Source organism: Macadamia integrifolia, chromosome 9, assembly GCF_013358625.1.
Source record: "Macadamia integrifolia cultivar HAES 741 chromosome 9, SCU_Mint_v3, whole genome shotgun sequence".
In the NCBI taxonomy this organism is placed as follows: Eukaryota; Viridiplantae; Streptophyta; class Magnoliopsida; order Proteales; family Proteaceae; genus Macadamia; species Macadamia integrifolia.
In genome coordinates this window covers 34,898,045-34,917,086 of record NC_056565.1, presented here as the reverse complement: position 1 = coordinate 34,917,086, position 19,042 = coordinate 34,898,045, and the positions used below count along the sequence as shown (strand labels likewise).

Below are 19,042 nucleotides of genomic sequence, written 5' to 3'. Positions count from 1 at the left end.
GCCTTCGGAGGGAGAGACAGAGATGCAGCATCTGAAGATTAAGTGCAGAGGTCACCGTCGTCACTTCTTTTCCCCCTTCCTCTGTATTTGAAACTATTATAAGAAACCAGTGGTGGCATCTAATCCTTTCTTCCCCCAAAACCCCTTTTTCTTTCTTCTTCCATTTTTAATTATTGAAGGGATGGATGTATGAATTGAGTATTGTGAATGAATGTCGCCCTTGGCTGAGCGAACCAAATTGAATCCTTACATTGAAACGACCAAAGCAAACACAGACACAAATGATAATTCAGTCAAGAACAATGATAAGAACGATAAGAAAAAGAAGGTAACTAGCCACCATTTTTCATTTCTTATTGTACTTTCTTTGTCTTTAATCTCCTCCAATGATAAGCCTAAGCCTGTTTTTTCTACTTTCTAGAAGGGTACACCCATTTGATTAAAATTTATTTTTTTGTTTCCATTCTTGGTCCTAGTCTATCCTTCCAAAGCTTTTTGGATCCAAACGGTCAAAAGGGTCTGATGAAGAAATATTTGGAACAAAAGACGTTGTTCTTGGTAATTCCTTCTATGTTCTAATCCAACCCCACCACCCAAAATTTTCCTTCAATTCATTTTTGTTCCACATTTATGGTTGAGATTGCATGTTTAATTTTGTTGATTCTTGTGTTTCTGTTCACAGATCTTGAAAAAAGGATCCTTTCAAAGAGGAGGGCAGCTTTTGTGGAAGCTTCTCCTCTTATGAAGAAAAGCTTCTCAGGTGGGTAGGTTCAATGGAGTTGACACTGTAACACTATATTTTTCCTTTTTTTCAATGATTATTAGGTCTTGATCTGTCAATGAATTTAGTATTATTATTGTTTGTTTGGTGGATCATCCAAAGGTTAAATCAATGACTAGGTGTGATGAGTTTAACCCAAGCAACCCTTCTAGACAAAAAAGTTCAAAATTTAAAATATATCTGCTTGACCCTTTAAATTGGTAGCTTACCTACCATTGATTAAGGTGTGGGTTGGTCATTGGTAAGAAATAATCCAACTCACAAGGAGGAAAATTTTAGAGAAAGGAGGGGGCTAGTAATTGTGCTCTTCTTGGAGTTTGCCCTGGTTCCTAGCAGTTATGAGGTCTTTCTTCCTTTATCCTCTCTGGACTTCCCTTAAAAGAAGAGGAATTGAGAGAGAGAAAATATGAACTGTTCCATTTCAAGCTTGTAATTTTGTTTAACCTATAGTTTTAATTTCTCTTTCTACCTTCAGAAAGGGATGGCCCGACGATGCGAATCGAAAGCCTGAACCTCTCTAACTTTGACAGAAGAATGTCACCATCTGAAGTTCAACAATTCCGGTAAGTGTTGTTGTTTAAGAAGGTTCTCCTTGCATTCATTAGGATTAGGACTTCATCCGACGCAAGAGAATAGTACTAATGGGCTTTTATGTTTCAGGATATTTGTTGCAACATGGAATGTGGGAGGTAAAACTCCTCATAATGACCTCAACCTTGAAGATTTCTTGCGGATGGAGGGCTCTTCTGATATATATGTCTTGGGGTATACTAAATTGCTTCTCCTTTTTAATTGAAACAAAACAGGTCTAAACCAAAGACTCAGAAACATTTCTCTGTGAAATTATGTAATTATTGTTCTTCCATTTCTTTCTGATATTACAGGTTTCAGGAAGTCGTTCCTTTAAATGCAGGAAATGTTCTAGTGAGTGAAGATAATGAACCTGCAGCAAGATGGCTAGCACTTATAAACCAAGCACTTAACAGACCACCGGATGTATCTAAGAGCTATTCTTCTGACTCAAACCATGGCTCAACTCACACTAAAGACTCGAAATCATCTCAGGGAAATCTCTCCTTCCAGAAAGCTTCCCTCAAAGTCATGAGTAAAAAATTGAGGGGAGATAGCAGCAGCAGCCTCAAGAGCTGCAGCTGCCCTCCATCTCAGGAGAGGAGAAGACCTACAGACATGTCCGATGACATCCTTCAAAGAGTTGGAACTTTGCAAATCCGCCATAAGAACTCAACTGAAGATTTATTTTCTGCAGCAGATGAACTATTGTCACCCTCCCTAATGAAATATCGCCTTATAGCCAGTAAACAAATGGTGGGCATCTTCCTCTCTGTGTGGGCAAGGAAAGAGCTGGTGGAATATATTGGCCACCTTAGACTGACCTGTGTGGGAAGAGGGATCATGGGCCGCCTTGGTAACAAGGTCAGTGGGTTTTTTTGCCTTGTGTCCTTCTAGGTGTCACTATGTCTAATTAAATATACTGTTTCACTGTTTGCCACTTGATAGTACATGGTTTAGTCACTTAATCCATATTATAGAGCGGATACTCAGTATATCTCGATTGCCAAATTTTAGTTGAGTTTGCAAGGAAAATCCACAAACTTTGATTCAAAGTTCTAGTAAAAAAAAACCCTAACCCCAGTATTGCCATATCACAAATAGTGAGGCATTATACTTCATTAGGAATAGAAAATCCTACATAATCTGCTCTGACTCAAGACTAATTGTTCTTCATGAATGTTATATATCCATTACTATAAAGATGGAACCTGTGATATTGGTCACAAATGCAGGTGTTTAAGTAGATGGGTTTTTTTAGTAATTTTCAACTTAAATTAGAACTGAGACTATGTATTGTTCCAGGGATGTATAGCAATTAGCATGACATTACATGAAACGAGCTTCTGCTTCATATGCAGTCACTTAGCTTCAGGAGAGAAGGAAGGAGATGAGCTTCGAAGGAACGCCGATGTCTCCGAGATCTTTAAGAGTACTCAGTTCCCCATTATCTGCAAGAACAAAAGGATCCCTGAGAGAATCCTAGACCACGAGTATGTTCATACACCACTGTTAATTTTTCTTCTCTTTAAGTAGTTAATTTTTTTTTTTTTTAGGACAAAGTTAAAATTGTTTAGTAGTGTTAATTTTTTCTACTAGTTCCTGACTTTGAATAGTGGTTTTCTAATATATGAATTTAAAATCAACAGCCGAGTGATTTGGCTGGGGGATTTGAATTACCGGATGGCTCTAAGCTATGATGAAACTAGGGTTCTGTTGGAGGATAATGACTGGGATGCTCTTCTTGAAAAAGATCAGGTTTGCATCCTCTTTAGTACAATTTTGTACTACAAATTAAGTTAAATATTGGATTGATTTCTAAAACTAACCACTTCCATATTGACCAAATGACAGTCTAAATTAGGCTAGAAAATGCTAGCAGCCATGCCCCACGTACAATACCTAACTAGTGGGGTGGAGCATGAATATTGGCACGTGGCTAAAATTAAGTCAAATCTGGATCTACCCATATATCTACGCTTCATGTATGATTGGGTGATTGGGTGATACCATTTATTCCTTTTGTTTTCATAAATGCCTTTGCATGCTCTCAAGGCCAAAGTTATCACCTAAATGTACACGCATAGGTAATTGATCCGGGTTCATTCAAGCCACTTGTCATATATTTCAATAGGGCAATTTAGACTCCACAAAACCTTTCTCCTTATTTTTAATTAGGGTTTTGTTATCTCACCCAATTATTATAGTTTCTTTTTTTATACTGAAAAATCAGGTTTAATTAGAAGGAAAAAATATATATATATATATGTATGTATATATACAAGCAATCAAATGAAAAAAAGAAAAACCAAACAAACAAAAGAAGAAAACCCCCACCTTCAGCATTGCCAACAATAGGGGCTCACAACTGCTATCTCATAAATCGAAATCAATGTCTTGATGTAACATCTGTCATCAAATCCTCTTTAATGTGATTGGGGGAGCTCAGCCATCACCTTTGAAGAGCTGGTTTTTGCTGCATCCTTTGCATCCATTACCCAATTATCGTAGTTCTAAAATTGAATTGGTGGTTAAAATTTTATTTCCAGGTTTTTTACTGGTTCCCCTTCTTTCTTGTTTGATCACTAGTTTGGTTCAGTTTTAGAAAACGATACGTTCAAAAGTCCCTTATTTGAGTCAAGGCATTACAATCAAAACCCGTAAAATAGGGATCTAACTCCTCTCCAACGAGTGCATCCTCCAACAACCTTCCTATAATCATCCAAGGATTGGGAGGGCTTGATCATGCATTTCAACACTTGGGGATGCATGTCTAAACACTCCCAACCCTTGGATGGATCATTGAAGACTCGATGGTGATGGAGAGATTTTTTTCCGTAAAATAGGAGGTTGGAGAAACAAAAAATTTATGGCAGAAGAATGATTGGATAGAATAATTATAGTCACCATCAAGTTATTTTTTGTTAATTTTATTGCAAAAAGATAATCCACAACATTTGAAACTATGGGATGATGAAAAAATATCCTTACACTAGTCATCTCAATTGTATGACCCCTAATCATAGAATTCTTCCTCTTATTTCTTCGCTTGTTGAAACTTCAAATGTTTATACAAAGTTGTTTTTTTTTTAATGTATTATTTCGAGGGAAGAAGTATTATGCATGGTTGTGCACCATTTTTCTTTTCATATTAAATTTAATATTATTTTTAGTGGAGAGATATTGTGCACCATAGACCCTTATTTCCATGCAACGGTTGTGTGCATGATCATGCATCATACACGGTTGTGCATAAAACCTTTTATCATATTTTGACACGTGAGAATATAAGATTAAAGTAATTAATATTAGAGAAGTAGTTATCTATCTAGACACGTGCCTTACCCCATTGCTCCTTGTGTGTGTGTGTGTGTGTCTTTCTCTCTCTCCTCCCTCAAAAGTAAGAGTAGAGATACATTTTCACATAAGGAGGAGAGAGATAGATACATAAGAACATTGGCATAGGCTTTCCCCAGGACAAGGGCTCTTTTACACTTAATATTAATACATGAATATCTTATTTGGACTATGCTCAACAAGTTTGAGAACCAACAATGTGACATAATTTGACAATGTTGAAACACTGTCACCTATCATAGTTTCAAAAATTGGAACGGATCGATCAAGATTGCCCAAATCAGATTGATATCATCTCAATCCCTGATCCTGACTGATCCCGTGGTAAGATATAAGGGTAAAATAATTCAAAACGCCAATTTAAAAAAATAATAATAATAAAATAAATCTGTCCGATCCCAATCGATCCCGAGCTCTAAAACCCTGATCCTTGCTGCCCTTTCTCTCTTTTCAATTTTTTTGGGTTTTATTATGAAAGGCTTTTTGTCTAACCAATTTTAATCTTGCGAGTACAGTTGAATATAGAGAGGGAAGCTGGAAGAGTATTCAGTGGATGGAATGAGGGAAGGATTTTGTTTGCTCCCACATACAAGTACTCTCACAACTCTGACTGTTATGCGGGAGAGACTGTCAAATCTAAGAAGAAACGTAGAACCCCTGCATGGTCTGTCTCTCTCTCTCTCTCTCTCTCTCTCTCTCTCTCTCTCTCTCTCTCTCTCTCTCTCTCTATGGAACTACACAAAATGGATTAACTAATCACTAAGAGCTTGAATTCCAGGTGTGATAGAATATTATGGTATGGCAAAGGGATAGAACAATTATCTTACTTCCGGGGAGAGTCAAGATTCTCAGATCATAGACCCGTTTGTGCTGTCTTTGGAGCAGAAGTGGAGCGAAGGCAGAAAACCAGGTTCAGGAAGGGATTGTCAATAGTTGGTACGAGGATGGAGTATCATGACTGCATACCTCAGAGACATAGTTTCTATGAGTTTTGAAGGTTTCTTTCATGCCTTCTGTAAATTACTCTAAGCTATAGACCTTCAATTGTACATTCTCTATTCATATTTAGTGGCCATTTGGTTAGAAGTTCTTACCCAAAAAAAAAATGGTTAGAAGCTAATTGAACCCAAAAATTGTACTTGGAGCTCTATTTGTTTCAACATTTTTTTTGGGTGAATGGAATATGTATTCAAGAAAGCATAAAATATTACAGTGGAAAGGCAGCTAGGAGGGGGGAGATTACAGGATGAAAGGAGACCGAAATGCTCCAATTGAGAACGATATGGCGATTATGGTGATTTCTATATACGGATGCTTTGTTTCAACATGAAATGATGAAATACCCAAAAGTAAAATAAAATATTTTAAGAAAGAATGGATAGGCACACCACCAATGTGTGGTAAATTTACAAGCAACACCAATGGGGGCGTTGAATGAAGTATCATAAAGCAAATATTGGGCATCAGCTAATTGACTCCATTATAAAATTCCATGTTCCTTCACTTTATTGTATTGGAAAAAATTCTATAACTAAAAATTAGGAAAAAGATGCCTAACAGGACCACCCCACTCATGAAATGCAGAAATCCTGTCTTTTTGATGATTCTACTATTGCTCCCATTGACTCCCACTTTGTTGTAAGCCACACTGCCATTTAGGGAACCTTCTCCTAGAATGAGGAAAGTCTCTCTGAAAATGAGGTGTGGTCCTTACCCATACACATTGAACATATTTATTTACTTGGGAGACTCATAGAAATATTTTTTTGACCGTCCTCTTCGGCTAAATTTGCATATTCTGAAAAGCTGATCTCACAACAGATATCTCAGTGTCCTGCATTTTATTTTTTTCAAGAAAATAAAATATATTAAAAGAATTTCAAAACAAGGAAAAAATAGGAAAAAAAAAAATACAAGGAACTCCACCATAAAACAACGGTCAATTGAGGATCGAGCCAATTGATAAGATTGGCCAAGGACAACACTCATACCAACCCATATCATAACTATTGCACCTTAATTGCACACAAGAAAAACAGCCCAAAACAAAGTCACTTGATCCTACTCCTAGTAACTTTAATCATCGAAAGAGAAATTTTGGTGGAACTAAATTGGCCTTCTTCCCACTTTGAATTTTTGAGAGATGACACCCAAACTCCACAAAAATTCTTGGAAGCAATGTAAAGACTCACTCGTTCCACATACACTACTAAAACTACTTCAAAAGATAAGAGGGTCTCACTTACATGGTCCAAACAAGGGTCTCCATTTGAGGATGGAGGATCTTGGCGGTCATCGTTCAATTCTCCAGTTGTGTTCACGTTCTCATGAGGCCCAACAGCTCCAAGATCCACCACTAACTCAAAGCCGCTTCCAATTGTACAGCTCACCTCTACAAAGCGGTTTTCACCACTCTTCACACTATAGGGTGACCAAAAAATCTCCAGATTCTTATTCTCTCCTATGTGCAAAAAACAAAAGGATGAGCATACAATTTAAGGGTAAACTCCCTTTAACATCATTGGGAGGTTTAGTAAAAGCATACCTCCTGTGATAGGGTCCATCACTTCATCTTTCTTCTTTTTCTTGTTTGCTATACGGAGAGACACCCTTGAGCTGGATTTCCTGTTATCAACCTTCTTTTTCTTGTTTACTATATGGAGAAGCACATCTGAGATGGTTTTCCTTTTACCAACTATGTTAACTTCAGATGATTCTTGGAAGCCAGGTGAAGGAATAGTAACTCTATTGCAACAATTTGTAACCATTCCTGTTTCATTTGGAGTATCATTGGCACCAATCTTTCTCAGACAGTTTTGACAATTCCACTGTCTGAATTTAGGAACATGTATAGGAGGAAGCATTATTTTTTCCTCCAATTTGTTATGGTCACCAACAATAGAAAATGGCCAACAAATCTTCTTGTCTTTTTTACGAACCTCAGCAACATAGCCACTGTATATATACCATTGAACTTCTTAGAGAAATTGCATAAAAAAAAAAGGCTCAAATGACACAGTTTGAGGCTTACCGGATTGAAAAATGACTACATCCATCTGCCTTATATTTTTCAGCAGCAACAATTTGTGTGACACTAGAGTTGACAACAGGAGTTAAGTCACTTTTGTTACAGTTGCCCTCCACGGCACTCTTGTCCATCTTGCAAAATCAAACGAATTGCACTGCAGCCCACAATTGATTTCCTCTTAGATTCACAAAGATGGAAGAAAAAGAATAAAAAAATAAAGAGGAATTAGAGTGTGATATCATCATTTTTTTGCTAAATGTTAGTAAATTATATATATAGTTTAAAAATATAAAGGATGTATAGGATTTACATCTGGGAATTTCCAGATCAAACAAAATAAAAAATACATAGAAATAATAAATAATAATAATAATAATAATAGAAAACAAGAAACTTTCTCAACAAAATCAATGGGCTATCCCTATAGCCAAAACGAGGTGGAAGGAAACCAAAGAGGAAAGGAAGGGATAAAGACTGCCCAAACAAGCCACTAAGCCAGACACCTGGGCCTACCTGAGACCACGGCTTTATTAATAGAAGAGAGAACATGAGATTGAATATGAAATATTGTGGTAGTCTATTATATGATCAAGAGACGCATAGCTAAAACAATTCCAGGAGAAGGAAATTGCACCATAAACTAGAACTTCAGCCCCGAATGCCATAACTTCTTATGGTTCTTATGGCAGAAGATGTCAGATCACTGTTCCTCATACAAGAAACACTAAAGGACAGATCACTGTACCCCCGATAAGATGAGAACTAAAGCAAAAAAATCTGAAGTGAAGGATGTGATAGACAAGCAGATGAGATATAAGGAAGCCCAAAAATGGAGGAGAAATGAAGCTAAACTCAACCACAGCTTGTACCGGTCATCATTTGATAGAATGTAACTACTCAAAAAGAAGATCAAAGAGGAATTAGAGAGAAGAATCAGAAATTACTGTACAAAGTCCAAATTTATCAGGCTAAACGATCGGTACTCACAAGGGCTTGATGAGTGATGACTCAGGAACGGGTACCCACGAAAATTCGGGACTGTTTCAGTAGAACTGCAGTGGGAAGTAGGCGGAAATCGTAGCAGTTCTAGGGTTTTTTTAGGGTTGGAACTTGGAAGTGAGAAGAGTGTCACTATAATTCTCTTTTTATAACCTTTTTTGTTGTCCGTTTAAGGAACGTAATAAAATCTCGCCTATCCATTTCATCCTCATCCTCATCGTAACGTAATAAGCGCGTGTGTTGTGTGTATGTAGAAGAGAGAGAGAGAGGCTCTACAAATTTCATGTTTCTTTTTTCCTTTACAACAGAAATTCTGCCATTTTCCCGCCTTAAAATTCCCGAGTACTGTAGAGAGAGAGAGAGAGAGAGAGAGAAAGAGTGTGGTCATTAGCATCGTTTTAGTGCACCGTATCGGATCGACTATAGGTTAACTTCAAAACCGATATGCTATCAGCATAGATCAGCCATATTGAACAATTTTACCCTGATTTTCCCTGAACATTGGGTTTTCTTTGTCCTTACTGTTTCACCAATATGGTATCGGCACAATATTGGTATCGATTGTTAACAATGTTGATGGATTGATATGATATTGATACCTCAAACCATGGTCATCAGTCATCACGATATCTTTGAAAGAGAAATGTCGAGTTTGAATCACATTCACATATAAGAATCATTTTTATGCATCCTGTGATTGTCACATGGACTCCATTTAATCTTTCTCTCAGTAGCATAGGTCTCTAGAATCAAGCAGAGTCAAATATATGTCGATCGTAAGCATACAAGAGTGGTTATTCTCATACATGAATGTGATCCGGACCCTGAGATATCCCACGCTATCTGATTAAAAAATGAAAGAGATGTCCTACTCTATCCATGGTAAGCACTACTGGTTCTCACCGCAGACAAGGGCAGCCCTATAGCATGAAAGACAAAGTAAATTGAGCCTAGAAGTCACTTTCCTGCTGGAATCGCTAAGCCATTAACCTTTGAGTCCACCAAGGTCTTTCAGTATCTGAGAAATGGGAGAACTATCTAACTAAAGAAGAATAGTGCTCTTTCTAAGAGTAGGCGTGGAGAGCTTTTATGGGGAAACTTGCAAATACAATTTGGGGGGAGGCACAATGCTAAAATATAATATGTGAAAGTGTAAATGATAAGGCTGAGAGATCGCTGCTTGGTCATGTAGCCTAGCTTTAACGTGGGGCCAATGAGAACATGCAACAACATCTATATGGATGGGATTTTAATTTTCACAAGGGTGGAGTGGCAATTTCGCAAACTCATGTGTTTAGGTCCATGAGCTAATTAAGTAACCAAGCATCGTTCTTTTACAAGATTAATGGGGTTGGGGCGTTACAAATGGTATCAAAGCAAACCTTGACAGCGTGTGTGGCCGCAACTATGACACTGTGCTGAAAGAGGGGGAAGATTGTAACACCCAAGAATATGATAAGCATCAAATCTGCCTGGGAGATCGGTGAGGTGTCCCCACTAAGAATAGGGCAAGTACCAGGGTGTTTGGGAGATCGGTGAGAGTGTGCAAATTTTAGTCCCACATCGAGTCATCGTATGTCATGTGACGTAATAAGCTTGGTGTTCAATGTCTATGTAACAGATAAACAGACAGAGAGTGAGAATGCACTACATGTCTTTTGTTTCGGGTGATGCGTCAACAACTGCCTTTACATATATAAACCCTAAAATTAGTGGTCACAAACGAGAGAGAAACCCTAACCCTAATCTGTCATGTCTCCATCTTGTCTTAACAATAACCAAACCCTCAAAAGTCATGAAGATGTCCAATGCTTGCAACTCGAGATTTTTTTTTACCTTCTTCGATTTTACAACCTGAATTCCCGAGTACTGCAGAAAGAGAATGTAGGGGTCATCAGCATGGTTTTAGTGTATGTTATCGGATTGAGTATCGATTAACTTCAAAACTGATACGATATTGGCATGGATCAATTGTATTGGACAATTTTATCCTTGATTTTTCTGAAATAATGGGTTTTCTCCTTATTCATACCAATTCACTGATATGGAATCGACACAATATGGATATCAATGGTTGATGATATTAATACAGATTGATCTGACACCGATACCTCAAATCATGGTCACCCCTTAGTCTGTTTGGCTCTTTTAACAATTTCTAACAACTAATTCCAAAAGGAATTGAGTCAGTCAATTTCGGTTCAATTCAATCAGTTTCAACTGGTTTAATCGATCCGGGCTGGAGGAAGATGGTATGGAAACTAAACAACCTTCTGCACAAATTAATAAAATTAGAGGCACACTCGGATTCACTGATTCTTTCTCAATTGACTCCGGAGGTCGATCATGGGGTATCGCAGCTCGGTGGAATTCTGATTTTTCTGTTACTTTTCTCTCAACCAGTGTTCATATTATTGGTCTTCTAATAACTGCCACATCTCCTGACTCAGGATTTCGCCTCACTCTAGTTTATATAGAGCCCAATGCAGACCGTAGGAGAGGTTTTTGGAGAGAGTGGGTCCAACTTGGGCATACAGTATCAAGGCCTTCCTCACATCCATGGCATCTTCCTTTAGCTCGGATCGATTATGGTCAACTAATATTTGGAAAATGAAGATTGCCCCAAAGTTTCGTATCTTTCTATGCCAAGGCAGACACAATGTTATAGTAGTGAACAAGGTTTTATTGATCAAAAGGTTGCAATTAGCCCCCTATGCCCAGTTTGTAGAGAACAAGAGGAGTCCATTTGTCATGCTCTCTTGCGATGTCCCCACGCCGCCGCTTGTTGGCTAGCCTACCCTTCACGCATCAGTGTCTTTGAATTCCAAGGCAACACCATGAGAGATTGGTTGGCCTTTATTCACTCAAAACACAAGATCATGGAGGACCCTGGCCATATTGATCTACTTTGGACCTCCCTTATGTGGAAAATTTGGAAATTTAGGAAAAAAGGTTCATTTGATCTTCAACAACCGTTCATCATTAACAAAATTTCAGCATTTAACCACACAGTTTCTAAGGCTAAGCTAGCTACAATCCGATGTGACCAGCATGAAATCCAACCCCCCCCCCTTCCAATCTCTTTCTCAAATTATGTCCTTTCTGACTATCTTGCCGCTGATTCATCCAGACTTTGGCTATCTCGGGTGTAGTGGCTTCGAGCCCCTCCTTTCACTATAAACCCTTCAGTTGTTGCATCAAGGTGCTTTACCTTGTATGTTTCTCTCAATGAAATTTCCTTTGATAATAATAATAAGGTAAAGCACCATGATGCTTTAAGCACCTTGAAATGTCATTGAGAGAAAGCATACAAGGTAAAGCACCTTGATGCAACAACTAAAGGGAGAGAATTGACTGTTTGGATCACAAACATAAAAATCGATAAAAATAAATAAATAAAAAAGTATCCTAGTGCACAAAGCTCCCACTATTGAAAGATCTAGGAGGGGTAAATGTTCGCAAATACAATAAATAGAATTTAATATAATATTTTTTTTTTCATATGAAAAAACAAGACTAGACTGAAAAGGGACTGTTACAAGAAATCAATAATGGATCAAAACAAACAGAACCGGTTGCTATTAGTTTTAGTTTGCATTTTATAAACAGAACACTTATCTTTCACAGGAACCCTAAGCAAAAAAAAAATTCACAGGAACCTTTTTTTTTTCTTTTTCCTTTTTCTGCTAATGATCAGAAAAGTACATATTAAAAATAAAATGAATACAGAAATTACATCTAAGCATTTCCAGACGGCACCAATACATGCAATATTTTACTTCAAAGCTCCACCTTTAACATGGCAATCTGCAGAAGAGAGAAGCGAAATCAAAGTTTCTCTCCCAATTCACAGGAACCCTTAACCAATTTATAAACCTTCGATGTAGATGTAGTAGCAATAACATTTCCTTGCATTTCAGTGTGAAAGATTTCCTTGGAACTGTTGACCAATTCATCACCTTTTGGTTTGAGGGTCCCAGTTTCCTTTTGATGGATTTCACAGGAACCCTTAATCAATTTATAAACCTTTGATTTAGATGGTGTAACATTGGCAGTTCCACCAGAAGATAAACCACATCCCTTCTCCCCATTTGGAATATCAACTTCCATCAGACTATAGGTTGGCCCACAAATTTCCATGTTCTTGTTCTCTTCCTCAACATTATCAGTAAGTTTATGAATATCTGCAGGAAAAAAAAAGGATGAGTCATATAATTAAACTTCCTTTAATATCAAGGACTGGGAGTTTGGGTTAAAGAATACCTTTGGTGATTGGGTCCACCAGTACTTCATCTGTCTTCTCTTTCTTAACCACATGGAGAGAAACATCAGAGCTGGATTTCATTACTTCAGCTGTCTTCTCTTTCTTATCCACATGGAGAGAAACATCAGAGCTGGTTTTCATACCATCAACTAGGTTCACTTCAGATGATTCTTGGAACCCATAATACAACTTTTGTGGATCACCACAAGACAAAGGGAAAGGGATCACAGGTGATGGAATAGTTTTAGTTTCACACACACTATTGGAACAATTTGTAACCACTCCAGTTCCATCTGAAGTATCTTTGGCACCCTTCTTTCTCAGACAGTTTTGGCACTTCCACCATCTGAATTCAGGAACTTGTAAAGGAGGAAGCTTTATTTCTTCCTCCATTATTTCATGGTCACCAACATTAGAAAATGGCCAACAAATCGTCTTGTCTTTTTTGCGAACCTCAGCAACATAGCCACTGTATATACCATTAACAATAATGATCAAAGAATGAAAGAGAACAATGAGCTTCTCTTCCACATCCAGCATGGCCATCAGCAGAAAAGCAACCCAATCAAAAATGAAGACAAAGGGAAAAAAATGCCAAAAGGCCCACAATGGAACGACTACACTAGGACAACACCCAACATATTTAGAATCCACTTGTGACACCAACTCTTTCTAATGCATTAGCCAAGGTAAAATGCTACATCAAGCTCTCCAATGGACATAGATGTTCAAAGAAGACCAAAGAGATATAACTTACCCTCCTAATGAACATATATTATAACTTACTCTTGGCATTTTAACACGCATATTTACATGCAATTAAGACTAGAGATTTGTTTTATGAGGAAAAGGAGAATATTGAATAACCCAGTTTGAGGCTTACCGGATTGAAAAATGGTTACATCCATCTGCCTTATATTTTTCAGTAGCATTGTGTAGTTGACTTGGTTCTATTTTAGCCACACCAGAGTTGGCATCAGGATGAGTTGAATCACTTCTTTTACAGTTGCCTTCCTCCACAACATTCTTGTCCATCTTGCAAAACCAAAGGAATAGAACTGCAGCCCACAACTTTCTTCGATTCACATAGATGGAAGAAAAATCATCAAAGAATAAGAAGGAATTAGATTTTTTTCTTTTTTTTTTTTTTTTTTTTGGGGTGGCTATAAATCAGAAAAAAAAAATCAAATAATTATAAAAGATGAAGAGGACTAATATGCCTAGACGGATACATAACAAGATTGATATGGACTCGGTTTTAGGGTGATATTATTATTATTATTAATTTTTTTTTTTTTGGCTAAGTGGAACAAAAGTTTATCAACAAAAGAGAGAACATGATGTGTGAATATGAAAACGTCCTTTATAAGTAAACAAAGAAAAAAATAATTGTGAATAACCAATATATTTAACAAACGGAATTAAAAAGGGCTCTTTACAAGTAAAGCCAGGGAAAGCAAAAGGAAAATAGAAGAATTGAAAAAATAAACAATCAACAAGGGGTAGTACAGGATCCGATAAACCGATGACCTTCTTTTTGTTAACTTAGCCTCTTTTGTCCCTTAAGATTAACAAGGGGTAGTATAGGAATATTAACATGTTGTCCATCGACTATGCCTTTCGGCCTGGTCTTAGGCTCTGACACCTTTTGTGGATGAAGCTTGCAGAGGAACCCTTAGGTTTTCAGGGCATTGGATTCCACCCTTAATCGATAGAAGAAACGGACTTTACAAATCAAGTAGGTGAACCCCATGAACTAACCAAGAACCTATTACGAGGAGTATCAATACAAGTGTCTTGCACCTTGCCCTTAACCTCAAATGAAATGGATTCCCAGAGGAAACATCTTAGATATTTACCAAAAAAAAATTTTGTTAAAAGATCAGATTTGTATTAAAGAAGAAAGAACAATATAAATACAAGAAAATGATACAAAGAAATTTCTAATCCCTAGATATAGAAGACTAATTGAGAAAAACCATATTGACTATTGCCATCAGTAGGAAACTCAATCATCTAGCAAGATTTCTAAATATAAGACAAGTATAAGCATCTTTAGCTAACTCATCAACCATATATGTCTTGGAGATTCAAAAACACATGATTCATCAACAATACAGGAATCACCAGCACATCTGATACAAATCCAGATTAAGCCGGATCTTGATCCTCTCCAGCTTGGGATAGAGCGCAGTGATCATCCCACGATTGAGAGCACCCGGACATGCACCCCAAGGGGCTCCCAACCGTGGGATGCTCATTGCACCCTGACCCATGCTGGAGAGGATCTGGATGTGATCGTTTTACCCTTGTTTTCTTCAAAAATCGGATTTTTTTTTCCTCTTTACCTTTGGTCCGTACCGATCCACCATTACAGGATCGGCCAGGAATCCTTATCAACCTATGCCAACCGATATTGATACAAATCAACGGATCCAACCGATCCGACTCAAACCATGCTGTACCCACGATAAGATACGAGATCTACAGCAAAGAAGCCTGAAGTGACAGAAGCGATAGACAAGCACAGATGATATCCAAGGAAGCTCAAAAAAATGGAGGAAAAATGAAACTGAGCTCAACCACAACTTAGATCGATCATCATATTATGGATCGAAGCTACTCAACAAGAAGATCAAAGAGAAATTAGAGAGAGAATTTGCTGAAATCCAAATTTATCAGTAGAAATGATCAGTACTCACATGGGCTCGATCGACACTCAGGAACGGTGAGCCGATCAAAGAGAAATTAGAGAGAGAATTTGCTGAAATCCAAATTTCTCAGTAGAAATGATCAGTACTCACATGGGCTCGATCGACACTCAGGGACGGTAAGCCGATGAAAATATATCAAAAGAGAGAGTGAGTAACTCGATGAAGCTGATAAGATCTGTTTTGAGAGAAAATTCGGAGCTGTTTGAGCAGAACTCTATTATGAAATAGATGGAAATCCTAGCTCTTCTAGGGTTTTGAAGGGTTGGAAGTGAGGAGAGAGTCTCTGGCTTTCTCCTTTTATAATGTTTTTGTTCCGTTCAAGGAAGGGTTTATCCCTTTCATCGTCATTCTATGTAATTGTAACGTAATAAGCGTGGGTGTTCAGTATGCATGTAAGAGATTGAGAGAGAAGTTATGCGAGGGAGACCAATGGGTGAGCTCTATTTGGCCATGTTTCCAGTTATGCCTCGTGACTTCACTTTACATATAAAAACCGTAAGATTAGTGGTCAAAGAAAAAGATACCCCAACCCTAGTCTGTTGTCCATCTTGTCCAAACTCAAAATCTAACCCTAACTTGTTACCCCCAAAAACCCTAACCCTAAACCAAACCCAAACCCTAATTGATTACCAAATAAACATTAAACCTAATGTCATAAAGATGTCCAATGCTTCCCACTCGAGATTCTTTTTGACATTCTACGATTTTATCGTTTTAAAATTCTCGGTTATGGTTGAAAGAGAATGTGTAGAGTCATCGACCATCACTATATCTTTGCATGAATAGTTGGACGTACTTTTTGTCAACTTATTTTCACGGTTTTCGATCGTAATTGTAGACCTAACATTACTTGCGAGTAGATTGTTGGTTGTTTTACTCCCTACAATCCAATGCCGAATGAGAAGTGAAATATTTTGTGATTGTTTAGTACGCTTAAACATTAACCATGTACATCTGTTCCTTTATATTCTTTGCAGATTCATAGCAAAAAATAGAAAGTTGTAAATATGACATGTAAATAGTCATTGGTTCTCTACTAATACAATGAGAGCCTCACAGCTAGTTTTTTTCTTTTTCACCCTATGGTTTCTACATCGTATTTTTTTTAAAAATAAATAATGCATTTTCACGATGATAATAATAATAATAATAATAATAATGCATTTAAAAAAAAAGAAAAAAGGGGGGGGTAAAGGGGGGACAAAGCCCCAAACAATAGATCAAGAATAGCCTACAAAATGATACGGTGCAGCCACTACCACTCTAAACTCAAGCCGATGTCAAGTTGAATATCATAAAGTGAAGGATGGATGAAACAGGAATTTGGCCATTTCGGTTTACCAAGAAGATCCAATGATCATTCGGTAGGAGAGAAAAATTAATTCCGTTAACTGTATAACTATTACTCTATGTTCTTTCTATAATTAGTAATGCACATTTTCTCATTAAAAAAATGAGAATCTCTTGGAACGTGACCTCCTGTAACAATCTCACGCCATCCATCAGATGTGGACCCCCACATCAGGAGGTCATGGTCCAAGAGAGTAGGGTTCGAACTTTGAAGGCAACAGAAAAAAGAAGAGGGGAATATTTTAAAACATATTTTGAAACTTCAAAACACATAAATACTGCAATATTTGATACCAAAGTCTATGCTAGTAGGTCTCAGTTCAGTGTCAATATCATGTGATTAGGCTTCGAATTGTGTGCATGCCTTTAGAGTTAATTTGTGTTTAGGACACATAGTTTTCCTTTTCTCTTCTTAATAAAGTTCTTTTGATCTTCTAGTGAAAAAAAAAATTGTGTTTAGGATCCCTAGGGTCTTTTTTCTTCCTCTGGAATAGGGTTTGATCTGCTCTCGTCATCCCATAGTTCCTTGGGCTTCGGTGGTCTAGTTCTCAAACCATATCCCAAGGTATAGCTTTGTTACTTAGCATGCCCTCTCCCAACGCTTGCCTACCCTAGCTTTTCTCCAAGCTAGGTCCATTTCCTCGTCCTCCTCGTTTGTCTTCTGCTAGAGAGTCTTTGAGACGGTGGAGCATCTCTTCTTTGAATGCCCCATTATTTTCTCTCTATTTGAAAGGATATCCTCGCCAAGTGCTCGTCATTCACAAGGGTTGTCCTCCCCTTGGATTAAGAATGGCGTTGGGTGAGCTCGTCTTTTAGAGGGTGTTCATGTTGTGATTCTATTGAAAAGCTAGCTTTCTATACCTCGATTTATCATATTTGGTATGAAAGGAATCTTAGGCAGTGGATTGATAAGTCCAAGACAAATCTTCAGATTTGGACGACCATCTCCTTTAAAGTCAAGGCAAGACTCAGCTCCAATTCTCCTTCTGTGCTAGATATTTTCCGAAATCGTCACATTGTCGCAACGTGGGCATTCATTTTATCACCTTGGATGTAACCCTACCCCCTAGTTTGGCCTTTTCTTGGGTTGTGTTTTCTCCTTTTCCCCTTTCTTTCTCTTCGCCCCCCCCCCTCCCTTAGGTGGGCTTTTGTAATCTGTATGGTATGTTTAATATATTGCCATTCACCCAAAAAAATATTGTGGTTATTTGTAATTAACAATTAAATTTATTTCCATTTTCATAAGGTATTATTATTTTTGCCTAAATTTACATTCAACCACTTACAGATCTTCCGTATCTTGGATGACACATCCTGATTTTCTTAATGATGAAGTCCTTTGGGACGTACAGGAAAGACCAAGATTTAGATTCATTTCAACTTGATTTTCTATCCTTCATTTGTAGTTTCTCTGTTCTAAGTCTTCTGCTGATGGCAATCCCGCAAGTGGGGTCTCAAGACATTGATAGATGGGCTTTAGGTCTCTGCTTATGACAATGTCGAAGGTGGGAGCTTAAAGTCCCTTCTATTTCTTTATATTTGTTATGATCGTCTGGGTATGCCTTGACGCTTTCTTTGTACATCCCCTTATTCTAATATATTTATTCATTTGCTGATTCATAGCAAAAAAATACTTACAGATAATATAGTGTATGTAAATTAATTAAGTTCTCGATATTGGATTGTCAATGAACAACCATTCCTAAGTAGATTTGATATTAATTAAAAATAAAGAATTTTAATTACATATATAAATGTTAATACAATGACTAGTACTCCCAAATAAAGCTTTCCCAGAATGAACACTTCCGTAAGGCACTTTACATGTATATTTGAGGACATCAGTTAATGTCCGTTAAAATATGTGGTCTTGACCATAGTTAGCAAAAAAGAGAAAGGCAAAAAAAAAGGAAATGGACAGTACAGATTTTAAACAAATCAAATTTTCAAATGGTATGATTAAAAAAAAAAAAAAAAAA

The 19,042-nt window shown here is 37.4% G+C and overlaps 3 protein-coding genes across 13 annotated transcripts; 1 reads left to right on the top strand and 2 right to left on the bottom strand.

The window, feature by feature from the left end:
* Positions 1 to 481: 481 nt before the first annotated feature.
* On the top strand, positions 482 to 6,023 carry LOC122089992 (type I inositol polyphosphate 5-phosphatase 5-like). Its single transcript, XM_042659797.1, has 9 exons — positions 482 to 558; positions 683 to 760; positions 1,257 to 1,344; positions 1,442 to 1,546; positions 1,666 to 2,215; positions 2,657 to 2,844; positions 3,001 to 3,109; positions 5,224 to 5,372; positions 5,487 to 6,023. The coding sequence occupies exons 2-9, from the start codon at positions 742 to 744 to the stop codon at positions 5,701 to 5,703; spliced, it is 1,425 nt and encodes a 474-aa protein (XP_042515731.1). The 5' UTR covers positions 482 to 558; positions 683 to 741; the 3' UTR covers positions 5,704 to 6,023.
* A 345-nt stretch (positions 6,024 to 6,368) lies between these two features.
* On the bottom strand, positions 6,369 to 8,861 carry LOC122088095 (protein EMBRYONIC FLOWER 1-like). Of its 3 annotated transcripts, none has more exons than XM_042657242.1 (5): positions 8,724 to 8,861; positions 7,740 to 7,890; positions 7,254 to 7,663; positions 6,955 to 7,169; positions 6,369 to 6,542 (listed from the first exon to the last, which is right to left on the bottom strand). In XM_042657242.1, the coding sequence occupies exons 2-5, from the start codon at positions 7,865 to 7,867 to the stop codon at positions 6,492 to 6,494; spliced, it is 804 nt and encodes a 267-aa protein (XP_042513176.1). In that variant the 5' UTR covers positions 7,868 to 7,890; positions 8,724 to 8,861; the 3' UTR covers positions 6,369 to 6,491. The 3 variants fall into 3 exon arrangements, with proteins under 3 accessions (XP_042513176.1, XP_042513177.1, XP_042513178.1); XM_042657243.1 differs by lacking the exon at positions 8,724 to 8,861 and adding an exon at positions 8,250 to 8,693; XM_042657244.1 differs by lacking the exon at positions 8,724 to 8,861 and adding an exon at positions 8,371 to 8,693.
* A 3,426-nt stretch (positions 8,862 to 12,287) lies between these two features.
* Positions 12,288 to 16,028, bottom strand: LOC122089981 (protein EMBRYONIC FLOWER 1-like). Of its 9 annotated transcripts, XM_042659775.1 has the most exons (5): positions 15,702 to 16,028; positions 15,348 to 15,618; positions 13,883 to 14,070; positions 12,999 to 13,468; positions 12,288 to 12,919 (listed from the first exon to the last, which is right to left on the bottom strand). In XM_042659775.1, the coding sequence occupies exons 2-5, from the start codon at positions 15,369 to 15,371 to the stop codon at positions 12,564 to 12,566; spliced, it is 1,038 nt and encodes a 345-aa protein (XP_042515709.1). In that variant the 5' UTR covers positions 15,372 to 15,618; positions 15,702 to 16,028; the 3' UTR covers positions 12,288 to 12,563. The 9 variants fall into 9 exon arrangements, with proteins under 9 accessions (XP_042515709.1, XP_042515708.1, XP_042515712.1 ...); XM_042659774.1 differs by having other exon boundaries at positions 15,348 to 16,028; XM_042659778.1 differs by having other exon boundaries at positions 13,883 to 14,057; positions 15,348 to 16,027.
* Between the last annotated feature and the right edge of the window lie 3,014 nt (positions 16,029 to 19,042).